We start from the raw sequence: 24229 nt of genomic DNA, 5'->3' as shown, positions 1-24229 counted from the left end.
GTAATTCTGATTTCTTAACCAGCTTTTAACATTTTTAACCAAGCTAGCAGTGTGGCTCTAGGGATGAAAATGTCAGTCTGTAGGTTGTTTGGTCAGTCCACCACTTTGCTACGGAAGTATTCTTCCCAATTTTGTATTGAAAAAAATCTTTTAATTCTCAAAATGACTTAACACAGGAATGTGAGACCCTCCCAGTTAATCAATTAATTAACTAGTAGTCATATAGGTTTCTGTTATAGCAACTAGTTATAATTATTTCAGCTTTGTTTCTGAGAAATCAAATCATGGCATGGTGAATGGCTTAAACACTACAAAACCCAGAAGCCTCGGCCACAAATTCAAATCGCTTGATCGTTGACTGATGAAAACTGAATATGTATGTATAAGTATAAGGCTGCTGAATGTACATTTGAATGTGTCCTGTCAAGAACTGAGCTCACTCAATCATTTAGTAATGTTCAAGAGCAGAGCAGCAGACTGCCTTCAGTCATCTGACTTTCTCACACTCACACACACACACACACACACACACACACACACACACACACACACAAGCACCCTAACCCCTTGAAGAAACCTTTTTTTTTTTTTTTTACCATGAAGGATATTAATGACAGCTCTTTCCATTTGGAGGCCACAATAAGCTTAATAGGTAATGCAGTGATAAGCACATTCTCCTGGGCATTAGAAGACAAATGGCCTCATTAGCTCAGAGTGAAGTAGGGGAGTGTTGTCGAAGCAGGAAACATAATGTATCCGGTTGGCTTAAACCGGCATGGAAATGACTAAAACTTCCTAAATTAATGGGATATCATGGTAGCATACAAAATACAGCATGGCATCAACAAGACGTGGGACAAGCTGCTCTTGAAACTGCTTTAGCGAATGATTATAGAATCTATTTAGGCCAATTTGAGTGTCTAATTTATATTTTAATATATCGCTGTTATCGTATACCTACAGTAGAAGCTCCACATAGGTGAATTAAAGGTGTCCTTTAGAGTTTTCACCCCCTTGTCTGGAAGTCACTAATACCTCTTTCACACAAATAACCAGGGTCAGAACAGGGTTATCTGACCCGTGTTCAACTCTTCTTTTGTTAATACAAACTAAACCAGTCAACAAGGGTTAATCCCTGAAAAAACGTTGCTGCCATCTCAATGTTTGTTTATGAGCTAAGGCGACCTGTGACAATTGCGTACAATTATTGCGGGGTATAAGTTGTGTCTGCTGTCAGTCAGGCCTGTGTGGAGAGCTCTGGAACCAATAGAAAGACAAGAAGCCAAATGGGACTGAGCTCTAACTCAGTACGGGTTCATAAAGTATTGATCTAGCAACATAGAGCCCCGAAGTAGTGGCATCTGCAGATTAAATCTCTCTGTCTCCTGCTGTGCCTTTTTTCCCTTTCGGACAAATTGAGCAAATCAGATGTTAAAGATAAAAATTAGGTAGGTATGGCATCATATTGTTTACCTTCTTAGGGTAAACCCAATTTGGGCTGCAGACTTAATTACATGTAATTTTCGTGATCGAAGGTGATTTAGGACTATATACATCAAATTGACTTAACTTGAGTCAAATTGGCTGGAAGGTGTGCATTATAACATATATTGTATTTTTAGATAGTTTAACAGTACATATGTGTGAATGAATTCTTAGTCTACTGTTGTAAGCGCAACCCTGCTTGGAACAGCACCGTAAATCCTTAATAAACCACCTCATATCTTTATCTAACACACAACCAGAGGTGGGTAGTAACGAGTTACATTTACTCCGTTACATTTACTTGAGTACGTTTTTGAAAAAATTATACTTCTAGGGAGTAGTTTTAAATCACTATACTTTTTACTTTTACTTGAGTAGATTTGTGAAGAAGAAACTGTATTCTTACTCCGCTACATTAGGCTACAATGAGCTTGTTACTTTTCTTTTTACCTCTTTGATATTCTACGCGTCATTCTTTTTATCCCCCCCCCCCCCGCGTACGCCTCATTTCTATGTTTTATTTTGACAGAGAGAGAGACTTCCGCTAAAGGCTCTACCACGTGACTGTGTTTCACCAATCAAACGTAGTTGTGCAGTCTCGTCAAGTGACCATACTCAATCTCAGCGGTGGGACGGGTTAGCTTTACAGTCGTAGCAAAACAAAACTGTCAGAATCAACAGTCGGCAATGCAGACACAGGCGAGGAGGAACACCCCTGGCCTCATATTGAAAGCATGTTTACCTTAGTAAAAGTGCGAAAACAGCAGCTACATTATGCGGTGTCTTCTGTGTCTACCAAAACAAACAGACATTTCAGCATTCAAAAACTCAACATCTAACTGTAAGTTTCCTAAATTCTTTTTTTTGCTGTGGATAGGCAAATGTTTGTCTTTTAGGTTAGCTACATATGTTTTAAACATTTCCTATGTATATGTATATCTATATATCCATCCAAATTTGATGTGATAAGTTTATTTTAATGTCTTGATCTCCCTGTAGCCTCACAGATTATTTTTTTTATCCACAGAGGGTTCACCCCAACAAACTAAGTACACAGACTTACTAGAGAACCACAGAAATGATTTCTCACTGCTTTGTTTCTGCATGTTTATACACACACACACACACACACACACACACACACACACACACACACACACACACACAGTATGAGAGTTTATGGGCTGCCTTGTTCTAGTTCTGCCTGCAGAGCCTGGTAAAAAAAAGTATAAAGGTTTGGAAATTTGTGTTTCTTGTGCTTATTTATTTTTTATTTTTTTATTATTTTATTGATTTTATTTTTTAAGTACTTGAATGTACCTGTATTATTTTAATTTAAGCTATTTTGTAATTAATTAATTAATTAATTAATTTTAATTTATTTTGCCTAAAGATGATTATTTTGTATTTTTGTCTGTCTGATTGAATGCTTGTGTTGAAAAATAAATCAGACGTTACTCAACAGTTACTCAGTACTTGAGTAGTTTTTTCACCAAGCACTTTATTAATTATTTGGATGACTAATTTTTACTTTTACTTGAGTCATATTATTCTGAAGTAACGGTACTTTTACTTGAGTACAATTTTTGGCTACTCTACCCACCTCTGCACAAAACCTCATCATCATCGTCATTACTTTGTTTAATAAAGATAGCATTAAATCAGCAACACTGAAATATGCCCAAAAGAAGTACTGAGGCCTAATAACAATCACAATAAAGATAAACTTTACGGCCATATTTACGTGACCCACAAAGCCTTCTATCAGGTGTGCATCACAACACATTCAGGATGACAGAGGTAAGGGAGGCTACTTGCTGCTGTTCACTGCCCAGCATTTATTCTGACCTTGTGTACTAACTAAAGACACATACTGTTCTAATTATAGCTCCCAGCCTGCTACAAGACATATTTCACATTGGCACAAACACCTCCTGACTAGGAGGAGACTGCGTAAGCTAGCAGAGCTCCTTAGTTCCTTCAAGGCCGCCTGAGAGGGATTTATACTGAAGCCAAGTTTGGTTCAGCTTGGCTAAACCCCAAGAGATTTACCTCAATGTCTGAAGTATGAGCAATATCAGACAGTGGTACAGGTGGTTGTACACCAGCATCTGTGAAAAGGCAAACAGGACACCGCTGAGCCACATCGACATTCAGAAGTCTCAATTTATCAAACTGTTTTCAAGCTTCAATGAAATTATTTTATTCATGCTCATGTGACGGTCCACTTCCTTTCGCTCTGCATGCTCATATGGAGCATGCATGGGGGTGAACACGACCCCCCACGCACACACACACACACACACACACACAAAAGCGGTGAAATAAAACTGAGAAATACTGTTAAGATGATAACATATTGGTGTTTACAAAAAAAAGCTTGCTCCTGCTCTGACTATCAGCAAATACACACACATGTCCCTGCCCTTCACCGCATGGTGCCTGCACCATGTGTCTGCCCTTCTGCTACTCTACTTTTTTCCTGTGTTTGCTGGTTTAGAGAAGCAAAATATGGTTGATAAACAGCCATATGCTAACATTTTCATCCTACAGCCTAGCATCTTTACTGGGACACACTGTTCCATTACACAAACTACAGGGCAGACCAAAGCTGCAGAGGACACTACACAGTCAAACAAGCTAAACACTGTTTAAATTAAGTTTAAACAGTTAAAATGTAAGGGCGATGAGGTAATATGAACGGCTAGTAAGACTTCAGGATTCTGGACAATTAGCAAAAATGTTATCTGCTATCAAGTTGCAACGGACAGGAGCTTCTACCAGTGTAGGTACAGCAAGTTTATAGTGATAGTGTCACAGAATACTGTGGCACTGTGTTATATGCAGCATGTTATATAGTTGTAATCCTTAAGCGTCTCATGAAATGAAACCTCATTTTTGATATCATCTATGGTCACGTTTTACACAGCAATAATCATTCAATATATTTACATTCAGTAGTTACTGCTCTATGTAGTATATCATTTTCACTGTTAGTGGTGGAGTCCGCCTTCACAGGAAACAATGCATTTAATCCAGAGTCCCTGATTGTTATTTTATTTCATTGATATCAGCTTAACCATATCAGAACTGTATTAAGTTACTGAAATGTGAAAGATCATGCCCTTAAAGTGCTTGGACATGACTGAAGTTAGACCTATTATAACTCTGGCTTGTTGTCAAATGATCAATAATGGATATAAAATACATTGACCAGACATGGCCATTTATTAACTGTATTAAAAACAGAGGAGGAAGCAATAAAACCCTGTTTTTAGCTCAATGACGTGTTTGGTTGACGTAGAAACACTCTGAACATCTTGTAGGGCCGCTGTGACTCATGTTATGCTGCTGAATGAGATGAGTGCAGTCAGATAATGAATTGACCTACATTAGCTAACAATACTTGCATATGTTTAGTGCTTATCATGTGTTTACTATACAGCCACCATAGAGAAATGCCAGGTGACATGCATCAACCTGCTTCTGTAAAATTCTGTAGAATGGTATCCACATTAACAAGAAGGCATCAAGTTCATCAGCAAAGAACAAGGCTGTGAACATAGAAATAGTGCCCATGTGACCGATTTATAGCATATCTATGAATATATGAGATCAGAATGTCAGAATAGAGACGAGAACAGACAGAGGAACATGATTTAGATAACCACATAGGACCATAGTTGATCCGTGGTTCGTACGGATCAACACTCACGATTCGAAATTTGGATTAACTGCAAAGTTTAATCATAATAATCGTGTGAAATAAATTTTTACTGTCGCTGTTAAAGTAGGCTGATAAATCTTTATGGAGGGTTGCCGTGAAAAGATACAGGCAACGCAATTTTCGTGTTCACGTGAACGGAGCATGTTAAAAGCAGTTGATAGAGACGGTCATGGCTACTGGAGGAGCGGAAGAACTCAAAAAGTCGTGCCGCCGGCTACAGAGCTCCGTCGTATCAGCGGCAGTTGGTAGTTGAGTTACCCGAGAATAGGAGTCTTTGAGCCGGGTACAGGGCACAGGTGCCACTCGTTTCGGCGGACATTACGGTCAAGTTTAGGCGACAAAAAGTGAGCGCTATGCGGCAATGACAGTTAAATTTAGGCACCAATCCAAGACCGTGGTTTGGATTAAAACACGGAACACCATTCCAGGGTGAAAATCCTTTGTTTTCCCCGGGAACACAAACTCTGCTCCCTGGCTTGAATGCACTGTGTTTTATGACAGTTCTTTAAGAATTAAATGGAAAGCATTTTAAAACAAAATATTGTCCCGCCTTTTGTGTGCTGATCCGAAATTATCCGATGCACCCCTATACAGCACATTTCACTGTACCTCCTTTACAGCTTGCATGTGGTATTTCAAAAAAAAATGTGTACACCAAAAATTTGCACTGTATCTTTACTACACCTCAGCATTTATATACATTCTGTCTATTCATGTATACTGTGATATTACTGATCTACATCATCATCTAGACCACACTTTGCACCAACTGTATAAATTGACTTTCAGTACATTCAACATCTACATAGACTAGTCTATTCCGGTTAACTGCGTTATTACTGACCTATATCACTAACCAGACCACAATTTGCACTGTATATCGACTCTTCACTGCATTTCAGCATTTACATAGACTGCCTATTCATATATATTGCGTTATAACTGATTCAACACCTCTAACTAGATCATAATTTGCACTGTTTTTGTTTTGTTTGGCTCTTCACTACATCTCAGCAGTGTTATAGACTGTCTTTTCATGTATATTGTGTTATTACCATATCCCTTTCGCATATCCTTCGTCTTACTTACACTTTGCACCGACTTTGTAATGCCTACTTAATCTCTGCACTGTATGTAGCCTTTTGTATTCTGTATTCCTGTATTGTACTGAATGTGAAACTGTATGTTGTCCTGCACGCTAATGCTTTTCTTGGCCAGGTCACCATTGCAAATGAGAACCCATTCTCAACGGCCTACCTGGTTAAATAAAGGTTAAATAAAAATAAATCAGCATCAGTGATGCAACCCAGCTGTAATGTCAAGTAATCCTTAGTAATTATTACTTCTGCTGGAAAGTCTAACTTGGATACAGCCAGGAATTTTACATCTCATTATAGAGTTGAAACAATTGTTGTACAAGTGGTTATACAGTTTTATTTGGAAGTACAGCTTCTGCACTCTGGGGTATTCGCTGCATGAAATTCAGTAGTCTGCTAATGATTCAGCAGGGAGCACAATCAACCCCCAGGGGTGTCAAAACAGACACATACACACACACACACAGAGATTTGAAAGACATAGCTTCAAGGATAACGTCACCAGAAACAGATGACAGGAACCTCACAGATGTGACGGGGGTGATGATGAAGGGAGTTAACAGCAAAACCAATCGGCAGCAGGTAGAGAAGTGCAGGGATACACCTTATTATCTCACACCCATATCAAAGGCCTTGTTTTATGTGTTGACAGAGATTAGTGTTTCAGCTTAGAATCGGCTGATGCACCAATGACTGAGGCCACGTCCACAAGTACCAAAATGATCTTTTTTTTACCCGTCTTCCCTGGATTCGTTTCAAGGATTTTTGCATCCATATGGGTCCAGGTGTAAATGACTCAACGTGCTACTTCATATTCCATGCCTATAGGCGGCGCTGTTTCTGCTACAGAAATTCACCAAAACACGGAGAAAATGACTCAACGTGCTACTTCATATTCCATGCCTATAGGCGGCGCTGTTTCTGCTACAGAAATTCACCAAAACACGGAGAAAACGAGTTAACTTCCCATCATAACATGACTAGCTAGACTAACCATCTCTTAATACATCCATGGACTATAATAACTTTCACCACTCCTCATTTTATAAAGGCCTCCGCAAGGAAACGTGTCTTTGTTTACATTGTATAATGTGCTGTTGGATTGCTTTTTATTTTGCAATTCTGTCTGCCATCGGACATGATTGCAGCGCACTAGCTGGCAGCTCTGCCAACATCGGGCAGTGAAATAAACATCAATGATCCAATGTCTTTTTGATAATCTACACGTTTTTCTTGCAGTAGCTTTTCTACAATAAGCCGTGGTAAAAGTTACTATAATCCGTTCAAGGAGTTGATAAGCAGACAGATTAGCTAGCTAGCTTCCACTTTATAAACAGCTAGCTAACCATAGCAGCTAACGTTAACGTTACGTCACTGCTGTAGCGGTCAGCTACTTTAGCGATGTTTAACATTAGCTACATAACGTTAGCAATATATCTTGTGTAGAATCCAGGACCGGCAGAGCAGAGGGAAGTGTCAGGGAGCAGAGACAAACTATTTAGCTAGATGAAGTGAGCTGGTTTGACCATTGAGATGGGATATGCTCGCTTAGCTTCACCGCAGTTGTGTGTGGCCATGCACTAGTGCGTGACTGCGGGTAAGAGGTCGAGGGGTGTGGCGATGACCTCATCAATACGATAAATATCCGGCTTCACCATCCAGACGAAGCCAAAAGAGAGCCGTTTTCGAATTTTCGTTTTCACAAAAGTGTGTTTTCAGGCAGTGCGTTTACTGGATTCGTGTGGACGAGGGACCCAAACGATGCTAAAAATGTGCGTTAGCACCAAAAAGCATCTCCGTGTGGATAGCCCCTGAATGTCCTGTGTGAACTAGGGCAATGTTTCTGTACTTATTCTGCAAGAACAGTTTAAAAATATGAAAAGCTGTGATGAAGAGCCAAGCAATTACTGAGCATTTCATTTAAAAGAAAAAAAGAATTTTGGCAGAGGAATCTAATTATGGCGAGCAGTGGCGGAAGCAGGCAAGGTTTTAACAGCGGGTGTTTGCAGGAACCAGTCCCGACTGCTGTCTCTAAATCCATGACAAAGGTCAGATAATGTGCACTGCTCCACAGATAAAGCTAGTGCCTGCACCCCCAAAATCCTTCTTTTATCATAAAAGGAGCAGCAAAACAGGAAACTTCCTAATAACTAATCCGGCCTCTTGTGGTAAGATACAATGTTGAAAGCTTTATTTTGATAAAGGCCTGATTCTCTGCCAAGTTTATACACAAAATCCCAAGTCTCTGCTAAAGGAAACAAATGCACCATTGAAACTAACTTTGCAGATGATAATACGTTGTCAAATATATACAATAAAGTCTATATCTAAAGCTGGGAACATTCCAACTTAAGTGCCATCCAATTAAAAGAAGACCAGCTGGTTGGTGCAGTCTGTCACCGGCCCCACAGTTTTTGGTAATAAAGTGGTGTAGAAAACAAGGAGATACATAATTCGAGGACGGATCTCTCAGCCAAACAGCTGATACCTTCACTGCTGCTTTTCCATCCAGAGCTTCTCCTGCACGCTCCAGTGGAAATCCAAATCTACACAGCAGCCAGAGGCTCCTTCTGCTTGGCCTGAAACACCACAGTCTGCAGTACAAACCAAAATTGCTGTAAACTTAACTTTCACACTCTGCAGAGGATGCACCCTTCTGCTTTGAGATGTCCTGTGTGTTATTGAGTCCTGAGGTCTTGTATATGTCATCACAGCAGTCCACCCAGACATTTCCCCTAGAGATGTATTGATTAGACTCCAGATTTGTAACTTTAATTATTCATGAAAGCTTGACACACATCTCAGCAATGCCTTGCTTCACAAGTTTTCACTATAGTCTTTTATACTGTGTATCAGCTACTAAGCAATTCCAATGGTGCAGCTGGGGGTTCAGAAGCTTGCTTAAGGCAAATACTCAAAGAAATTTAGGAAGAGAAAGGGAGGGTGTTAAACTTTCCAAAAAGTAAACTCAAATCTCCAAACTCTAGGCTATCACCGCCTGTACATTTCATTAGTTTTGAAGTTACAGAAGAAATCTGGAATAAAAGCTTTCACTACAAAGATACAACTTACTTTAAAATCTGACATGCCAGTTCACAGATTAGAAGCAGACAAGTTTCAAAGCCTCATAGAGGATCTTGGGGGAAGATATCAGCGCTGTGAGTTTACAGTACAACACTGTAAACGGTGCAAGTTTACTGATAATGAATAATGACTCATATGAACATACACTTTAAAAGACTGACTACCTGACATCTCGAATTCAAGACATCTAGGGTTACAAAATACCATTTGAAGTGTGCCTGGGCTCCAGCACACACTCAAATTGTACTTTTGCATGGGCACACACATTAATCTTTCAAATCACTCTTATCCAACCTTACAGAATTTGTAAAAACAGCCTTTAACCCTCTTTTACACCAATTTGAGAACAAGTATGACTCAGAAATGAGAGTCTGCGCTGCTGAGCGATCAGATGAATAGAAATTAATGAGGAGAATCCCAAAGTGATTTCCCCCCTTCACTTCAATGTAGCTGCACAAAGGAGACCCTCTTCTTAAAAATTATTATCCATCTGTCAAAAGTAATTATGACTGCAGGACCAAATGCAATCACTCATCATTGAGACCTGACTGACACAATCCATATAGTCTGCAACAATGAGCCGGTGGGTCTATAATTATAAGATAAATTTGTGATGGGAAAATGTTACCCCAATTAAACACTTTGTGTGTCTTCCATTACCATTTCTACCAATTATGTTCCATTGGTTGCTTTACCAAATGACTGACCAGCATTGTGGACCCCTAGAGCCACACCACTAGTGTGCCTAAAAAGCCAAGGTGCAAATGAGACACATTGTAGCCAGATGTTGAAAAGGTGTAAATATATCCAACTCTCCAAGGCGCATACATACATCTTACTCCTCCCAAGTGTTACTATGCCAGTAAGTGTGGGGACTTACAGTTTGTCCCATGTGATAGTGTCAGCTAGTGTGACACAAATGATCCGTCCTCCTGTCACATACAAAGCGACAGGAAGGAAGCCCCTCAAGCAATTTTAACATGTCATATAGAAGGTGTAGCATGCTGTTGTAGGGTTTATCCTACAACAGCATCCCTGATCCCTGATCAGTGCAACCACTGAATAATCTGTATGTTTGAGGGAGTGAGTGAGAGCCCATGAAGATGAGCAAAACTACAAGCTCACTGACAGTCTATCAATACGAGTCCCACATGTGTTTGTGTTCATTTCTGGATAGCTGTTGGCAAGCTAGCTAAACAGTTTTTGGATGTAACTAAATTGCTAAACTCTTCTGGTGTTATGTATCCGAATATGTACACCTTCAGCATTATCACCACCCTGGACTGGTGTAGGGTCAACCCAGATTTGCATGTAGCCAGATCTTATGTCTTACGTCTGTTTCCCCTTTCGAAAAGTGTTACCCTGTGCTTTTACCAAAGCGTTGTTGTCTCGGCGGGGAGTGAAGCAGAGGGACCGTAGGCTCTGTGCTGTTGCTGGCTGATTCGCGCAAACGCTGTTTTGTTGTATGTATCATAGCAACGGTTTGTATATCCATTTTCCCTTTTACATACAAGCACAGAGCGTAAGTGGTAGTTAGCCGTCGGCCGTAGTCTTTGGGGTGTGTTCAAGTGGAAGTTTTTGGCCAAGACACAGGCAAAGAAAGGTGACGCCAAAGTCAGGCTTCGTCGCCACTAGTTCTTTGCCATCTGCCTAGTGTGTCAGGGCATTTAGGTTATGTTAAGAATAGGTGTCGAGGAGATTATCTGGTTGGGGTCAGGGCTAAGGTTAGGTTCAAGTTAAGGTAAGGGGAAACACAAATCGATGCTAGAATACTGGGAAGACTAACATTGTAATCTTGTATATACATATGTGTCTAATGGTAAAAAAAAAAAAAAATCACATCTGGATTTTATATAAACATGAGACACAAGTGTAAATAGGGAATATGATCCATTACAAAAGTTATTTTTCATGGGTATCTGGGTCTCTGAGATTTCTCTGCATTCAGACTGCTGATCATGAACGTATAAAATAATCTATTAAAGTGCTTGTGGGCAACCTAAAGTATGTCACTACATTGCTGTTTTTGAACGCAACACAGAAAATAAAATAAGTTAAACTTTTAAAAGGGTTGGTCTTCTCATTACTTTCGAGCAGTCTTCCATTACGCATCTTAAGTTTACAATAGGTCTGGATTTAAGAAGAACATGCTAAAGGTTCCTTGCCACTCTAAGTCACAGGCAGCCAAAAGCATTAGAAGAGCCTACAGAACAGTCACTCCTGTATATAGAAATGTGTGCCACAGTGGATTATAGTGTCTGTCTACTAACCATGGGACTGTAATGGGAATTGGGAGATTAGTCTTTTACCCTGCAAAGAGAATGAGCCACATATCTCTCTTCTCTCCTTCCTTCTCTCTCTTTCTTGAGACCTGACTCCAATAACACGAAACACAATGCAGAAAGACCCAGACTGGCCTGAAGACTAGGGCATTCAAATTGCTGTGACAAGGCACTGGGAGCAGGATTTTACATTTGCCACTGCAGACGCAAATTAACATAACTGTAATACTGCCTGAGGTCAAATTTCTTGTTCTAGAAAATCTGCCCCTCGCAAGAAGGAATCACACACAGACACAGCCAGATTTTAGTCCCAACTGCTGCTTGCTTTTGAACACAACCCGACAGTTGTATGCAAACACAATTCACAAGCACATTTACCCACTTCTGCAAGTGTGCGAGTAGACCTTCTGTTTTAAACTTCATGCTTTGTCTGTTTTTAGTTTAGTTTTTACTTCTTGTCTCCCACAAACATAAACAGCACACTGGTGTCAGACAGGAGGAGCATGGTCACAGACAGCTATTGATGGACTCTGTGAGGGCAGATATCCTCTCGTGTGGGCCCACCAAAGGCCCACTGTCCAATCAAAGAGTCCAGCAGCCACCCACCATAGAAACAGATTACTCAGACCGTGACTAAAGGCTTCCCTCTTACCACCAAAGCTGCTGAATGTTAGCAAAGTAGTACAATGCAGCTACTGTACAGGGTGGGCCCATCACAGAAGCTGTTGCTAGTAATGCCTTAGATGAATACTTCATCAATGGATTTTGAAGGTACCTTGAAGCCCTGAGGGTTAGAAGGGTATGTGACGTTGTAAATACTCCATGTTAATTATTAATTCTTAATGTCAAAACACACAGATCGCTTCCTTTTTGCAATGCAAGACTTTACACATACGCATGTGCTGAATACAGTATCAGTATGAACAAATACACTGTATCTCCAAGTAAGTATGACACAGCAACTGCGCTGTTTACTGGGGTTTCTCTCATGCATGTAAAGCTCAAATGGCCTCATTGCATGGTACATTTGTTACACATCGGATATAGTATTTCGGTTTGCCTCACTTAAACTAATAGGAGAGAAGTGAAGTGCTTCATAAGCTGTTTTCATAAAATCTTACTTGAGCCAAATTGTCTGATGGATATTACAGTAGCATTTGTCTACATTCCTAAACACCAAAATGTCACAACACAAAACGTATTCAACGCAGTACTGGGTAGACTGACTAGGCATCGACTCTAAAAGTTATAGAAAAGTGAGATTTGGCAGTATAACATTACCATTGAAGAGATTTTGAGTCATTTTACTCCACTTGAATCTGTTGGCGCAGTTTCGGCATTTTCAAAGCCATTTTTACAAGCCCCTGGCATAAAATGAATGCAAGCTTGCACATAAATGTCGAGATCATGACATTTTTTACAATGTGTAGTGTGAAATAAGTTGTAGCTTTCAGATGCAATAGCAGCATCCTGTTGCATGAGACAATTTAATGAAGGTTTTTCTGGGGCATTTTCGCTGCTATTTCTACCCTGTAATAATACATGTGGTGTCGAGATTCAAAGTAGGCCATGGTACTGTACTGTACAGTATGTAGGAGTGAGGTTTCTGCTATAACAGATCTTTGAGGGTCAATACAAGTGAAAAGCTACAGTAGATATTGGAGGCGGTGAAACAGGTGGATACAATAAAAGCAACATCTGCATATAGTGCAATAATCCTGCAACAAATAATAAAATGTTTAAGCTCCAAATTATATTTTTATATTATATATTTTTTGAGTTTACAAAAGGTAGCGTGTATGTCGTTTATAAATGTCAGCCTGATTTGCTACCATTTTGACTGATAAATACAGAAAATGCAGCATTGTAAGTAGAGCATGTGTGCCTGGTGTTCCCAGCTGTCGGATAGGACAAGCAGATGTTCTGCAGCGAGTTGGAGCCTCCTATAAAGATGCTCTGTTTGTCTTCATTTAAACCAAACGGGCACCATTGGTTTCACTTTTGTACTCTGGCTAGAGTAGGAGTTTCATCTTTCTTTGCTGTCTGGTTTACTTTGTTTGCTGTGGTGGCTTTTCTACCTACATCTCTGTAGATACTCTTTCTGTTCACTCCATACATGATAACCTCAAGATTGTGTGGCATAAAACAGAAAACACATCCTCAACTTTGACCTTCCTGAAGGAGAGACTACAGGTGATTTTTAATGGGCTGTCTGTGTCTTTTGCTACCCTTTATCTGATCTACATCACAACAATAACACTGCAAAACAACCACTCTAAAATCAATGACACTGCAGCACTCTTCATCACTGCTCCCACCCACCCCACCCGTACCACAACAACACCCTCCTTGGCCCGCCTCTCTACTGCCTTCTCTTCCTCTCCCTTTATTTTTCTCTACCCTCCATCGCTCTTGGTCTTTTTCTTCTCTATCTGGTGATCCGTGTCACAGAAGATTACATCACTTTTGGTGTACGATAGGTGCACACAAACCAATACAACATCCTATACTATGTATTTGTGTCAAGCTATTCCATAAGTATCTTTTAGTGTGAAGCCTGTGTGTGTGACTGTGCGTGCCTATGTGCATACATATTTGTGCGTGCATGTGACTGGCCGATGGCTATGCATTTAAAACATATCTATCTCTAGGCAGAGCTTAGCTGCTGCGCTTTGATCACAATATGCCTCCCTAAAGCACATGAGGTCAGGCACAACTCAGAGAAACCATCTGCCTTCTTTTTTTTTTATATATAGCCTATGATTTAAATATAAGCTTTCTAAATTAAAGGCATGACTGACCTTTCCTGATATGAGATCTGCTTTGTCCTTGAAGGGACAGGGAAATCTATTTAAAGCTCCACTTACACTGTGATTAAGGTTAAATGCTAAAAATTTCATTTCAAATTTCAAAAAAGGCGACAACAAAAACAAGTTTTAAGCGACAGCATTTGGAAAGATTCTGCAATTTTGGTATTGCACAATCATATTTTTTAGTGCGTTTACATGCACAGCAGTAACCTGGTTATGCCAGCTCTCTCCTCTGACAACTTTGTTTGGTTTATTATCCGTAACCAGTGTCGCCCAGTGCCGGGTGGAATTAGCAAGCTAACATTAGCTAACTAACGTTAACATTAGCCTGGGGCCACAGCGGGGGCTGCTCGGTTCCTCCACTTTTTTGCAGAGAAACAGCGTTGACAGCCCCGGAGATGGATAATTTGTTTAGCCATCTCCTGGTGTCCGCTGCTGCCTCGGCCGAAAGTAAAACAGATGGACCGTAGGCTCTTTGCTGCCAATGGCCTGCTGCTTATTCGGCCAACGCTGTTTTGTTATATCATAGCAACAATTTCTATTATTTCCAGGTCAAAGAATACTCCAGTGGAGTGGGGAGGGGCAGTTGGAGCATGCGCATATGCTTAACCCGATCATACTCCGGTTAAGGTGTATACTTTCAGGAGTACCCTGGTTACGAAAGGAGTTCTCTAGGTCTGTTAACCTGGGAATGAGAACTCTGATTTTAACCAGGGTAAGGTGTTTACATCAAAAAATTACACAAAAATCGGGGTATTGCCTTAACCCGAATATAATCTTTTTTTTAAACTGCATGTAAACGCACTGTATATGAGAAAACTGAGCAGGTTTTCAAATGATGGCAGATTAATTGATAATGAAAATAGCCAATAGTTGTAGCACTACAGAGTAAGTTTGTATTGAAGATTGCTAATTATTAAATCTTTCAGCCCTAACTGTAACTACATCTTCAGTAGGTGACCATTGTTTAGTCTCTTTGTCTGGCCTTTTAGAAGAAATGCAGCCACAGTTATAAATGGGTCTGAGGGGTGGGTTGATGGTGGAGACATGTAGACAGGTAGACAGGTGGAATGACAGGTGGAATGATTTCAAGGCAGTGATGGCCTGCATGTGAAGCTTTAACGTGATGGTGGCAATGTAATGAGTCACTGTCTAGCTGTGCAAGAGGAAGGTGATTGTTGCTACTTCTATGAGTGGAACTGTCATAATTCATCCAGCCACACTGAATCATCAAAAAAAATAAAGAGACTGAAGGCTTTGGTTGCTGTGTCACAGCCATTTGCTCGTCATTCCAATTCCCTACCACGAGCACTTCTGACTCTCTCTGTTACCCTGGCTTGACTTCAGAGTGGCATATTGTCCTCTGTAGGTCTGTGATGAGTGTGTGTACTCATCCACAAACAGATAAATCAAAATAAAGTGAGATTCGCAGCCACACTCAACCAATCCAAACATCCCCGGAGCCTTCAGCAAAAATTCACAAGCAGGCCTGTTGAGTCACATGAAATGACATTTTTCACAAAAATGAATCACAATGCAAAGGGCCACCACAGTTCTTGCAATGTGGGCCAAAATCCTCCCTTGTGGGTCTGTTTTTTTCTGAAAGGCGCTGTGTGCCTGGATGCCTGTGGCCCTAAGGCCTTGGTTTACAGAGCAAGCAGCTTCTCTCAAACATCCAGCATGTGTGTTATCGACTTTCATGCTGGGTTTATTTCACTGCCACCCCTGTTACAAAAACTATAGCCATGTGTACACACTAGAGGTGTTGAAATTAATCAAATAATCGATGAATCGAATCACGGACATGGACGATGCTGCATCGATAATCAGCCAGGCCATAATCGATTATTTCTGTTTATAATTTAATGTATGCCTAACAACCTTTCTGTTTACATATTCTGTTATGTTTTGCACATTCAGGAAGTGCCATGTGCTCAGTGCTGTAGTTTTATGTATCCAATTTATTTAGTATTAGAGCACTGCAGAATGTTTTGTTTTTGAAGCTTGAAAAGCTATGAATTAAATATCCTATATGGTTTAATAGCCATAATCGAGATATCGAATCGCTGACATGATAATCGTAATCGAATCAGGAGATCAGTGAAGATTCACACATCTAGTAGACACATCACTTTATCAACTCATAAAAAAAATATACATCTCACCAGATGCATGCAGAGACTGTCCTTATTTTTTATAATTTTACAACAGAGAATATTTGAAAGAATTAACTGCTTGATGTCCACAACTGCTTTTTTACTCGACATTTACTAGTGTTCTAAGCTCCATTGTGCTGTTGAGGGAACATATTTTGCAGCGTTAATTGAGAATCAAGAAAGCTCTAAATATGCAAGAAAGGAACACAAAATACGAGTGATCCATTAGTCGTGAGGCATGTGGCACAAAATCTTGCATTTGAAACTTGTCGGGTTCCCCGCAGCTTTTAATCAAGAGTAAAATAAAGGCACAATGATGCGTTAGTTGACTTAAAAACATCAAGTTTAAGACCAGAATCCAGTGTTGAACCACACAGAAGAGTATTCTGTTTAAAAACCAGTGTTGCACAGATGTCCAGTTTATGCTGTTGTTTTAATACCATGGCAATATTTTAATGATTCAACTGAACTAAAACAGCATTTTTCATGAGGCAACTCACACTGCTAAAAGTATCCTCAGAGAAATATAACATTTTTTTAATTCTGAGATTTCTGGGAGGTGTAATGTTTAAAATGATGCAAATGAGTGCTTTCTTTTACGTGTTAAGCACTAAAAACCAAGTGGAATGGGGGATAAATACATGGTGAGTGGGGGCAAGGGGTTGAGGCTGAGTGATGTTTTATATCCCCACATTAATCCCTCTCTCTCTCCCTTTCTTTCTATGAGCATCTTTGCACTAATCTGAGATAATAGCTCAATTGCAGACTTCTTAATGATCACTTCGGGCATGCTGGCTTTGAGACACGCAGACACAGGCCAGTAGGCCAGTAGGGCCAGCGACCAAGCAAGCAAACACAAACACAGTTATACACACACGTGTGGACAGGGATTAGACTGGCTGTATTAGAGCAATGGCTTCTGAGAGTTTTAGACACCTGATGCCAACAAATGCACTAAACACTAAGTGCACCCAGGGAGAAAATGTCTAGTCACTGTCTAGCGGTCAGATTGGCAGCTGATTTAAAACCTGATTAATACTTAATCAACTACTGGAGAAGTATACCATTACTATTACTATTACTGCATTTACTGCTTAATGGTAAGGTCAAATATCGCCGCATTTCATTACTTAGTTACTTATGTATGCTGTGCATCTTGCTTAAAGTTGATCTGAAAATCTAATTTATTTTTGCCAACACAATCTTTATGTGTGTTTAAATCCTTAGGTTGCTTTGACTTGTGTATTTATTTGGTCAAAACTGTAATTACCAAAGAGAAGAAATCCAAATCTTTTAGTTGTTGTCCTAAATCGCTATAACTATCTGGGCTTGGTAGAAAAGGGCGAAAAACTTATTGCATCAACATTAACAGGCTATACAGGGCTATGACATGTTGACTGCAGGTCTTAAGCAAAACTGGCTCTAAAATGTCAGATTGCTGCTTGAATGAAAAAAGATAAAAAGGATACAGTTAATAGAACAGAGGTTTTTACTTGCCGTAAAATGTTTGCTTTATCCAGGCTATTACATTTTTTTTTACACTAATTAAGTCTCTTATCATGATTATGTGAATGTGGGTGCGAGTGAGTGAGTAATTTAACAGGACATTAATTGACCACAGACCCAATGGAAAACATGCCTCATTACAGTACATGGAGAGATAAAGACATAAACCTTTCCACGCTGTTGTCAACAGACGTGGAGCTTATGATGAGAATTTGATAGGAACACAAACAACCTTTCGGACTCGCCCTGCAGGCCAGATTTATTTCTTTGCCCGCTCTCTATCACTTCAACTTTATTCGTTTTATCCAACTCTCTTTGTTCATCAACAACGCCTCACTGTCAAACACATCTCTTCACGCAACACAAGCTAAGACTGTGGAAGCTAAGACTGTGGGAGAGGGGGGGGGGGGGGGGGGGGGACATGCACACAGACCAAGACATGTTTTCAACACTGCTAAGTCAAAACACAACAAGGTTGGTGGGTCTCTCTCTCTTTTCCCCAAAACCTCTATGACAAAGAGCAGAACATCCCGGGTAACGGTATTATTCTGCTGCATTTACAAGTGGATCCCAGTAGTTGGCCAATCTGCTTCCTCGTTTACAATCAGTGGACATAACTTCACATATATTGCTGTCAACTAGCCTGGCACTGTGTCCACACAGCGAGGAGAACTTATAAACAACATAAAAACAGAGCCATAAGTACATAGAAGAAAAAAGAAGAATGATACAGATGGTATCTATAGCTAGATATAGGTAGCTATATTATAGATGGTAATGGGGCCAAATTGGTTCCAAATAGGTACGCTTAAACAGATAAACAGAGATGGAGGTAACACAACTGTAAGTGAGCATTAAGACTTCTGAAGGAGATTTCTGGCAGCAAAGTCTTGTCTCTTTTTGAAAAAGGAGAAGACAGTTGAAAACATCAAATGCAGAGGATAAGCAACACAAAAAGCAAATCCCATAATACATAATTACTTTCAGTTACCATTGAATAACTTGTTTCTCAATTTTCTGTCATTTGTATCCCAGCAACACCTGAAGCTTCTTAAAAAAAAAATGGTAGTATTTCAAAGTTAAAGCCAGTGAGCAATTGTGACTCTTGTCGAGAGATGGAAAAAGCACTCAGAAGAGCTATATGGTGCCTTTCAGTGGGCATGGCATAACCTCATCCCTGGAACACACAAGAGGCCAAACTAATCTTAGATAATGTGATCAATTTACAGACTGTGCAAGAAAGTGGAGAATATCCACTTAACAGACCATGTTCTTGAGACAACATCATAAATAAAAGATACCTGCACACTGGATTCACATTCATGGTCTTACTCTTTAGTCTTCAACTGGTGTCAGATATAAGTTGAGCAAAAAGCAGCTGAGATTTAAACACTGTTGAATAAAGCATTAAGCAAGGGTGGAGGGATACTTTTTCCCTTTTCCTAAAACTTGCTACTGTGTGTTGGCAGGACTTCAGTTACAACTGCAGCAGAGGAGGCTGCATCCACTGAAAGGCTTTGGAATAAAGAAATTAACAATGACTACAGGAGGTGTGGGGAAGAGTCAGCAGTTTCAAAAGTGAGTTTGCCTCTTAAGGAATTTATTGGGATATATTGGGTGAAAAAACTCAATGGGAGGAGGCACACAGTTTGTTGCTGACTCTGCATGTCAGAGGAAAACAAAAGAATACTTTGAGCTCTACAGTATGTGGCGATGTAAAAAAGCCTCCCTGCAGGTATCGCTGTTAAATACAAAAAAACAAACGGATCGTTATCAAATGCAAGGATGAGAAGAAAGTCAAGCAGATGCACTGGACTTTGCAGGTAATGCAGATAGATGGAAACTGGGTGATATGCTGCTATAATCAGGGGGAGGATTAAACGGAAGCTCCATGTCAGAGTTGGCACAAATCTGACTTTGAGAATTCAAGGCAGAATTCTTTTGTTGTCTTCACTACTGTCAACTGCAGACGAGGCAAGAGGCAGGGTGGCTTGGCATCTCATCCTCCCCAGAAATGTTATGCAACCAGTAAACAAAATACACATTTTCTATTATGGTTTATGTAGATTCAACTTTTCAATTCTTTGTCAGAAAAGTCCAGAGTTCATTGGTGTGCATTCATTTGTGTTTATACTCACGTGCATCTGGTCCATACTTGTGTCTGTGCATACCTATGAGTGCAATTATGCATATATGAATGTATGGGTGCATGCAGTGACTGGTCAGTGGGGAATAGAGTTTGGATGATGGGGGATGGGATGGAGTCTGGGGGAGGACTGGTGGGGGATGGGTGAACAGGAACAGGGTGAAGAATGAAGGAGGATCATGATGCATAAAGGGTATCAGCAATAACAGTGTTTTAATATATTTACACCCTGTGAGGTTCAACTACAAGCACCAGTCAGGTTGGAAATAAGGTGACACTGGTATGATAAATAAGGAGATGCAGCAAAGGTTGCTTCCTGTCAGCATATTTCATAACCATGGTCTGGTGGACACATTCAATCACTGGATTCTTGCTTGGCATTGTGTTGTAAAATAATATATTGTGAATACAAGTACAATAAAAAGTGAGACCATCCATTCAACCATTCAGAACTTAATTTAAAAAATGCAACCACTTCACAGTCAACAATAAACTAACTGTGTAATTCCTGCACAGGATTTGCTGTGTGAACAAGCTGAATCCTTACCACACTCTCTCCCCTGTGCAGCATATGTTGAGCAGGTTTACACTTCACTGTACTACACTGTCCCTCTGTCTTTTAGCCTCCTCACATGCAGAAATAGAAAAAAAAAGTTTACAGAAGCAACCCTGAAAATGACTTAAATATTGCCAGAGCTGCATAGTGTGCCAGAGAACCTCTTCTCTAAATCAAACAGGGTGAAAGTTGAACAACTACTATCCTTGGCCAATCAGTGGTCCAACATTACCAGAATTTCCTATTTCATTCATAAAAGAAATACTGAGGAAATAAAGCCTGGCAGAGTAATGAGTCTCTCCAAACATCAGGGGTTTGTGTGTGTGTGTGTGTGTGAGGCAGTGACACATGAATGTTTTAGGCGCAAAGATGCTCCAAATGACCGACTTTGTTTTGGCATGCCCGAGGACTCGTCCTGCTGGCCTCAGAAACAGGGTAACAATGGCAACACCTCCAGACTAACGTGCAAAGGAACTATGAGGTGTTTGTATACAACAAGTCTGTGTGTGTGGGAGTTTGTGGGAGAAAGACACAGAAATAAACAAAGACAGAAAGAGGTATGAGGAGAAATAAAAGAGTATGTATATATGCACGTGTGGAGAGGTGCAGGAATTCCTGCCGAGCTACAATTAGCCCAGACACAAAAGAATATTGAAGCATGGCAAACAGGGCTTGGATTCAGCTTTCGCACAACTTCACTGGTTTCAGCGCAAGCATTCCTCCAAAATATAGGCCACTGGCTCACAGTCAGAAAGGAAACTGAAATTCTATTATTTCTGCGCAGAACAACACATCCAAGCTACCTGTCAGAGCTTTGTGGACTAGACCAATGCACCACGCAGTCTCTCAGCTGGACAGCTTCTTATTTGAAGATGATTGGAAAATGGTTCCACCCAATCAACCCTCATTTAAAAAAACATGCTTGTTGAGCATATACTATATAAAGCTTCGTATAATAGACATATATGAAATATATATAGCAGGGATAAAATCACCTGCACACACTTTGGGCCTGAGGCCCACACACTTAATCCCTCAAAACATGATTTTACTTGTTCATCTTTGTAAAGCTTTTATGTTGCCCTAAAAATAAGGCACTGTCGTGCTGCATAATGCACAAACTGAAAAAATAGATAAAATGCTAATAGGATAGCAAATCCATAAAAAGAATACGAAATGGACAGATGCCTAGGGGAGATATGCGTGTATTTCTGGTTCATAGCTGTTAACATTGTGAGAAAATACAGCTCATTTAGATAGAGGAGCTTTAATACACATTCCAGTCATGAACAGACCATTACTGTAAGTCAAGCTCTAATGAATAGCTGATGGGAACAGTTCCAGGTATTGTCTCTTGATGAGATTAATGAGATAGCCTACATCTAATTAGTTTTTTAACTTTTGGACTATTTTTCATGGATATAAAAATACCTAATGGACCATCTATAAGATCATAAGAATACAATATGATGCTTTTATATTTTAGTACAGTTAATTGTTCTGGGTGTGTGGCATGAGGAAGGGAGGAGTTGCAGTGACCTATAATTATGTTTTTATTCTTTTGTTCTATTTTGATTTTAATGTAATAGGCTATTCCTATTTATTGTGATATTTGCATAACACCCCAATCATCACAGGTCTTTTCCACAGTTAACAGACCTTGTTTGCCTAAATGTGTCCACCGATTTTAACACTTACGACAGTTTTCTTCATCACTGTTGTCTGAGCAGTCGTCATCGTCGTCGCACCTCCAGATTGTCGGTATACACCTTTTGTTGTTGCACTGAAACTGTCCATCCTCACACTCATCCGTTGCTGGAAGAAGAAAAGAAAAAAACAAGGAGGGGAGAACAGCGTCCAGATGGATCAGCATCAAAAGGATCTAGTGGAGTAGTAACCGCTTGTAGTTCAACTGTCATTTGCAAATGAATGCCTAATTGATATTCAGCATTCATTCAGACCAATTGGCTGAGGCGCTGGTAGCGTCATGGTCTGTGTTTTCTTTCAGTTATTGATCTACTTTACCATGATAATTAAAAGCTGTTAAATGGGAGAAGAAGGAAACAGGAGACGAGGCCCCGTAATTCTCCACAACATGAGGACAAAGATTCAGTCTAGGCTACTACAGAGCTACTATACCTCTGATGCAGTATGGACGCTCACAGCCGGGAAACACATGACAGATCCTGAACACCACACAGCCATCCATTCAGAGACCAAGCAATCACACATTAATATCGAACAAGTCATATTCGGGTGTATTAATGATAGAGAAAAATATTTTTTTGTCTTTTCTCTCTTTAGTATCAAACGAACGCGCGCGCTGAGTAGACTACCCCCGGCAGCGCTTCTCACCTCCACAGCCCCATCACTCACTCACACATACACTCACACACTCACACCACGGTTAGATTAATTTCGTTAATGTCTCACACGCAGGGGAAAAACACTACTGACCTTCCGAGAAATAAATCCTCAGGACTAATGAATGAAAAAGTAGCAATGTCCTTATATCCGTCCACATTTCTAAAGTAGGTGATGGAGCTCATTCACATCCACAAAACAAAGCCCGAAAGCCGCTCTTGTTGTAACGCTGCGACGCTGCTGCCTGCCTCTCCGCTGTGAAACACCCCCTCCCTCCGCCTCACTGGCTGCCCGGGGCGTGACGACAGCGCGTGGGGCGGGGAGAAGAGTAGGAAAAAAATTAATATTTGTAGTATTTATATTTTAAGTATTTTGAGGTTGAAAAGTCATCCTTGACATTGGAAACAGTGGTTGACAAAACAATTGGTCAATATATAGCTTTTCCGAAGCTTTCGAGCAGTAAGGCAACTAAATGGGCCTTGATTTAATATTTTTATCAACTACTGTTTAAAGATCAAAAATAGATAGACAGATTTTTCTAAAAAAAAATAGAAAAACTAACAATTTTTAATATTACGCTGTAGTCTAGTGATTGCAAACAAATATCATAGTAAGACAACAAAACACAGAGGTAACCAAAGATCCAATGCTGACACAGCACTGTGGAGACTTGCACCAAATTGCTTCACAAATACACACACACACATATATATATATATATATATATATATATATATATATATATATATATATATATATATATGCCAGCCACTTGGTTATGGCGTTCCAGATATGTCAAGTAGCTGGCATATTGAGGTCCCAAGGTCAAAGTGGGAGGCTGAGAATGACAAAAGCTAAGATCCTGTGGGACTTCCTTATCTAAACTGATGAAATGGTGATGGCTAACCAAGCGGACATCGTGGTGGTCGACAAACAGCAGAAGAAGGCAGTTGTGGTAGCAATCCCAAGCAACAGCAACATCAAGAAGAAGAAACATGAGAAGCTTGAAAAATACA

The 24229-nt window shown here is 40.1% G+C and overlaps 1 protein-coding gene across 1 annotated transcript in view; it reads right to left on the bottom strand.

Moving 5' to 3' along the window:
• The window catches only part of LOC144526940 (low-density lipoprotein receptor-related protein 8-like), a 79653-nt gene extending 56239 nt beyond the window's left edge, over positions 1-23414 (bottom strand). The window contains exons 1-2 of the mRNA XM_078264699.1: positions 23307-23414; positions 22548-22664 (exon numbers count right to left, since the gene is read on the bottom strand). Of these exons, the coding sequence (XP_078120825.1) occupies positions 22548-22664; positions 23307-23373 (184 nt within the window). The 5' untranslated portion in view covers positions 23374-23414. The remainder of the gene's footprint in view (positions 1-22547; positions 22665-23306) is intronic.
• Between the last annotated feature and the right edge of the window lie 815 nt (positions 23415-24229).

This window comes from Sander vitreus, chromosome 12 (genome assembly GCF_031162955.1).
Source record: "Sander vitreus isolate 19-12246 chromosome 12, sanVit1, whole genome shotgun sequence".
NCBI lineage: Eukaryota > Metazoa > Chordata > Actinopteri > Perciformes > Percidae > Sander > Sander vitreus.
The sequence above is the reverse complement of the archived record's forward strand: the minus strand, read 5'-3'. Positions and strand labels throughout refer to the sequence as shown.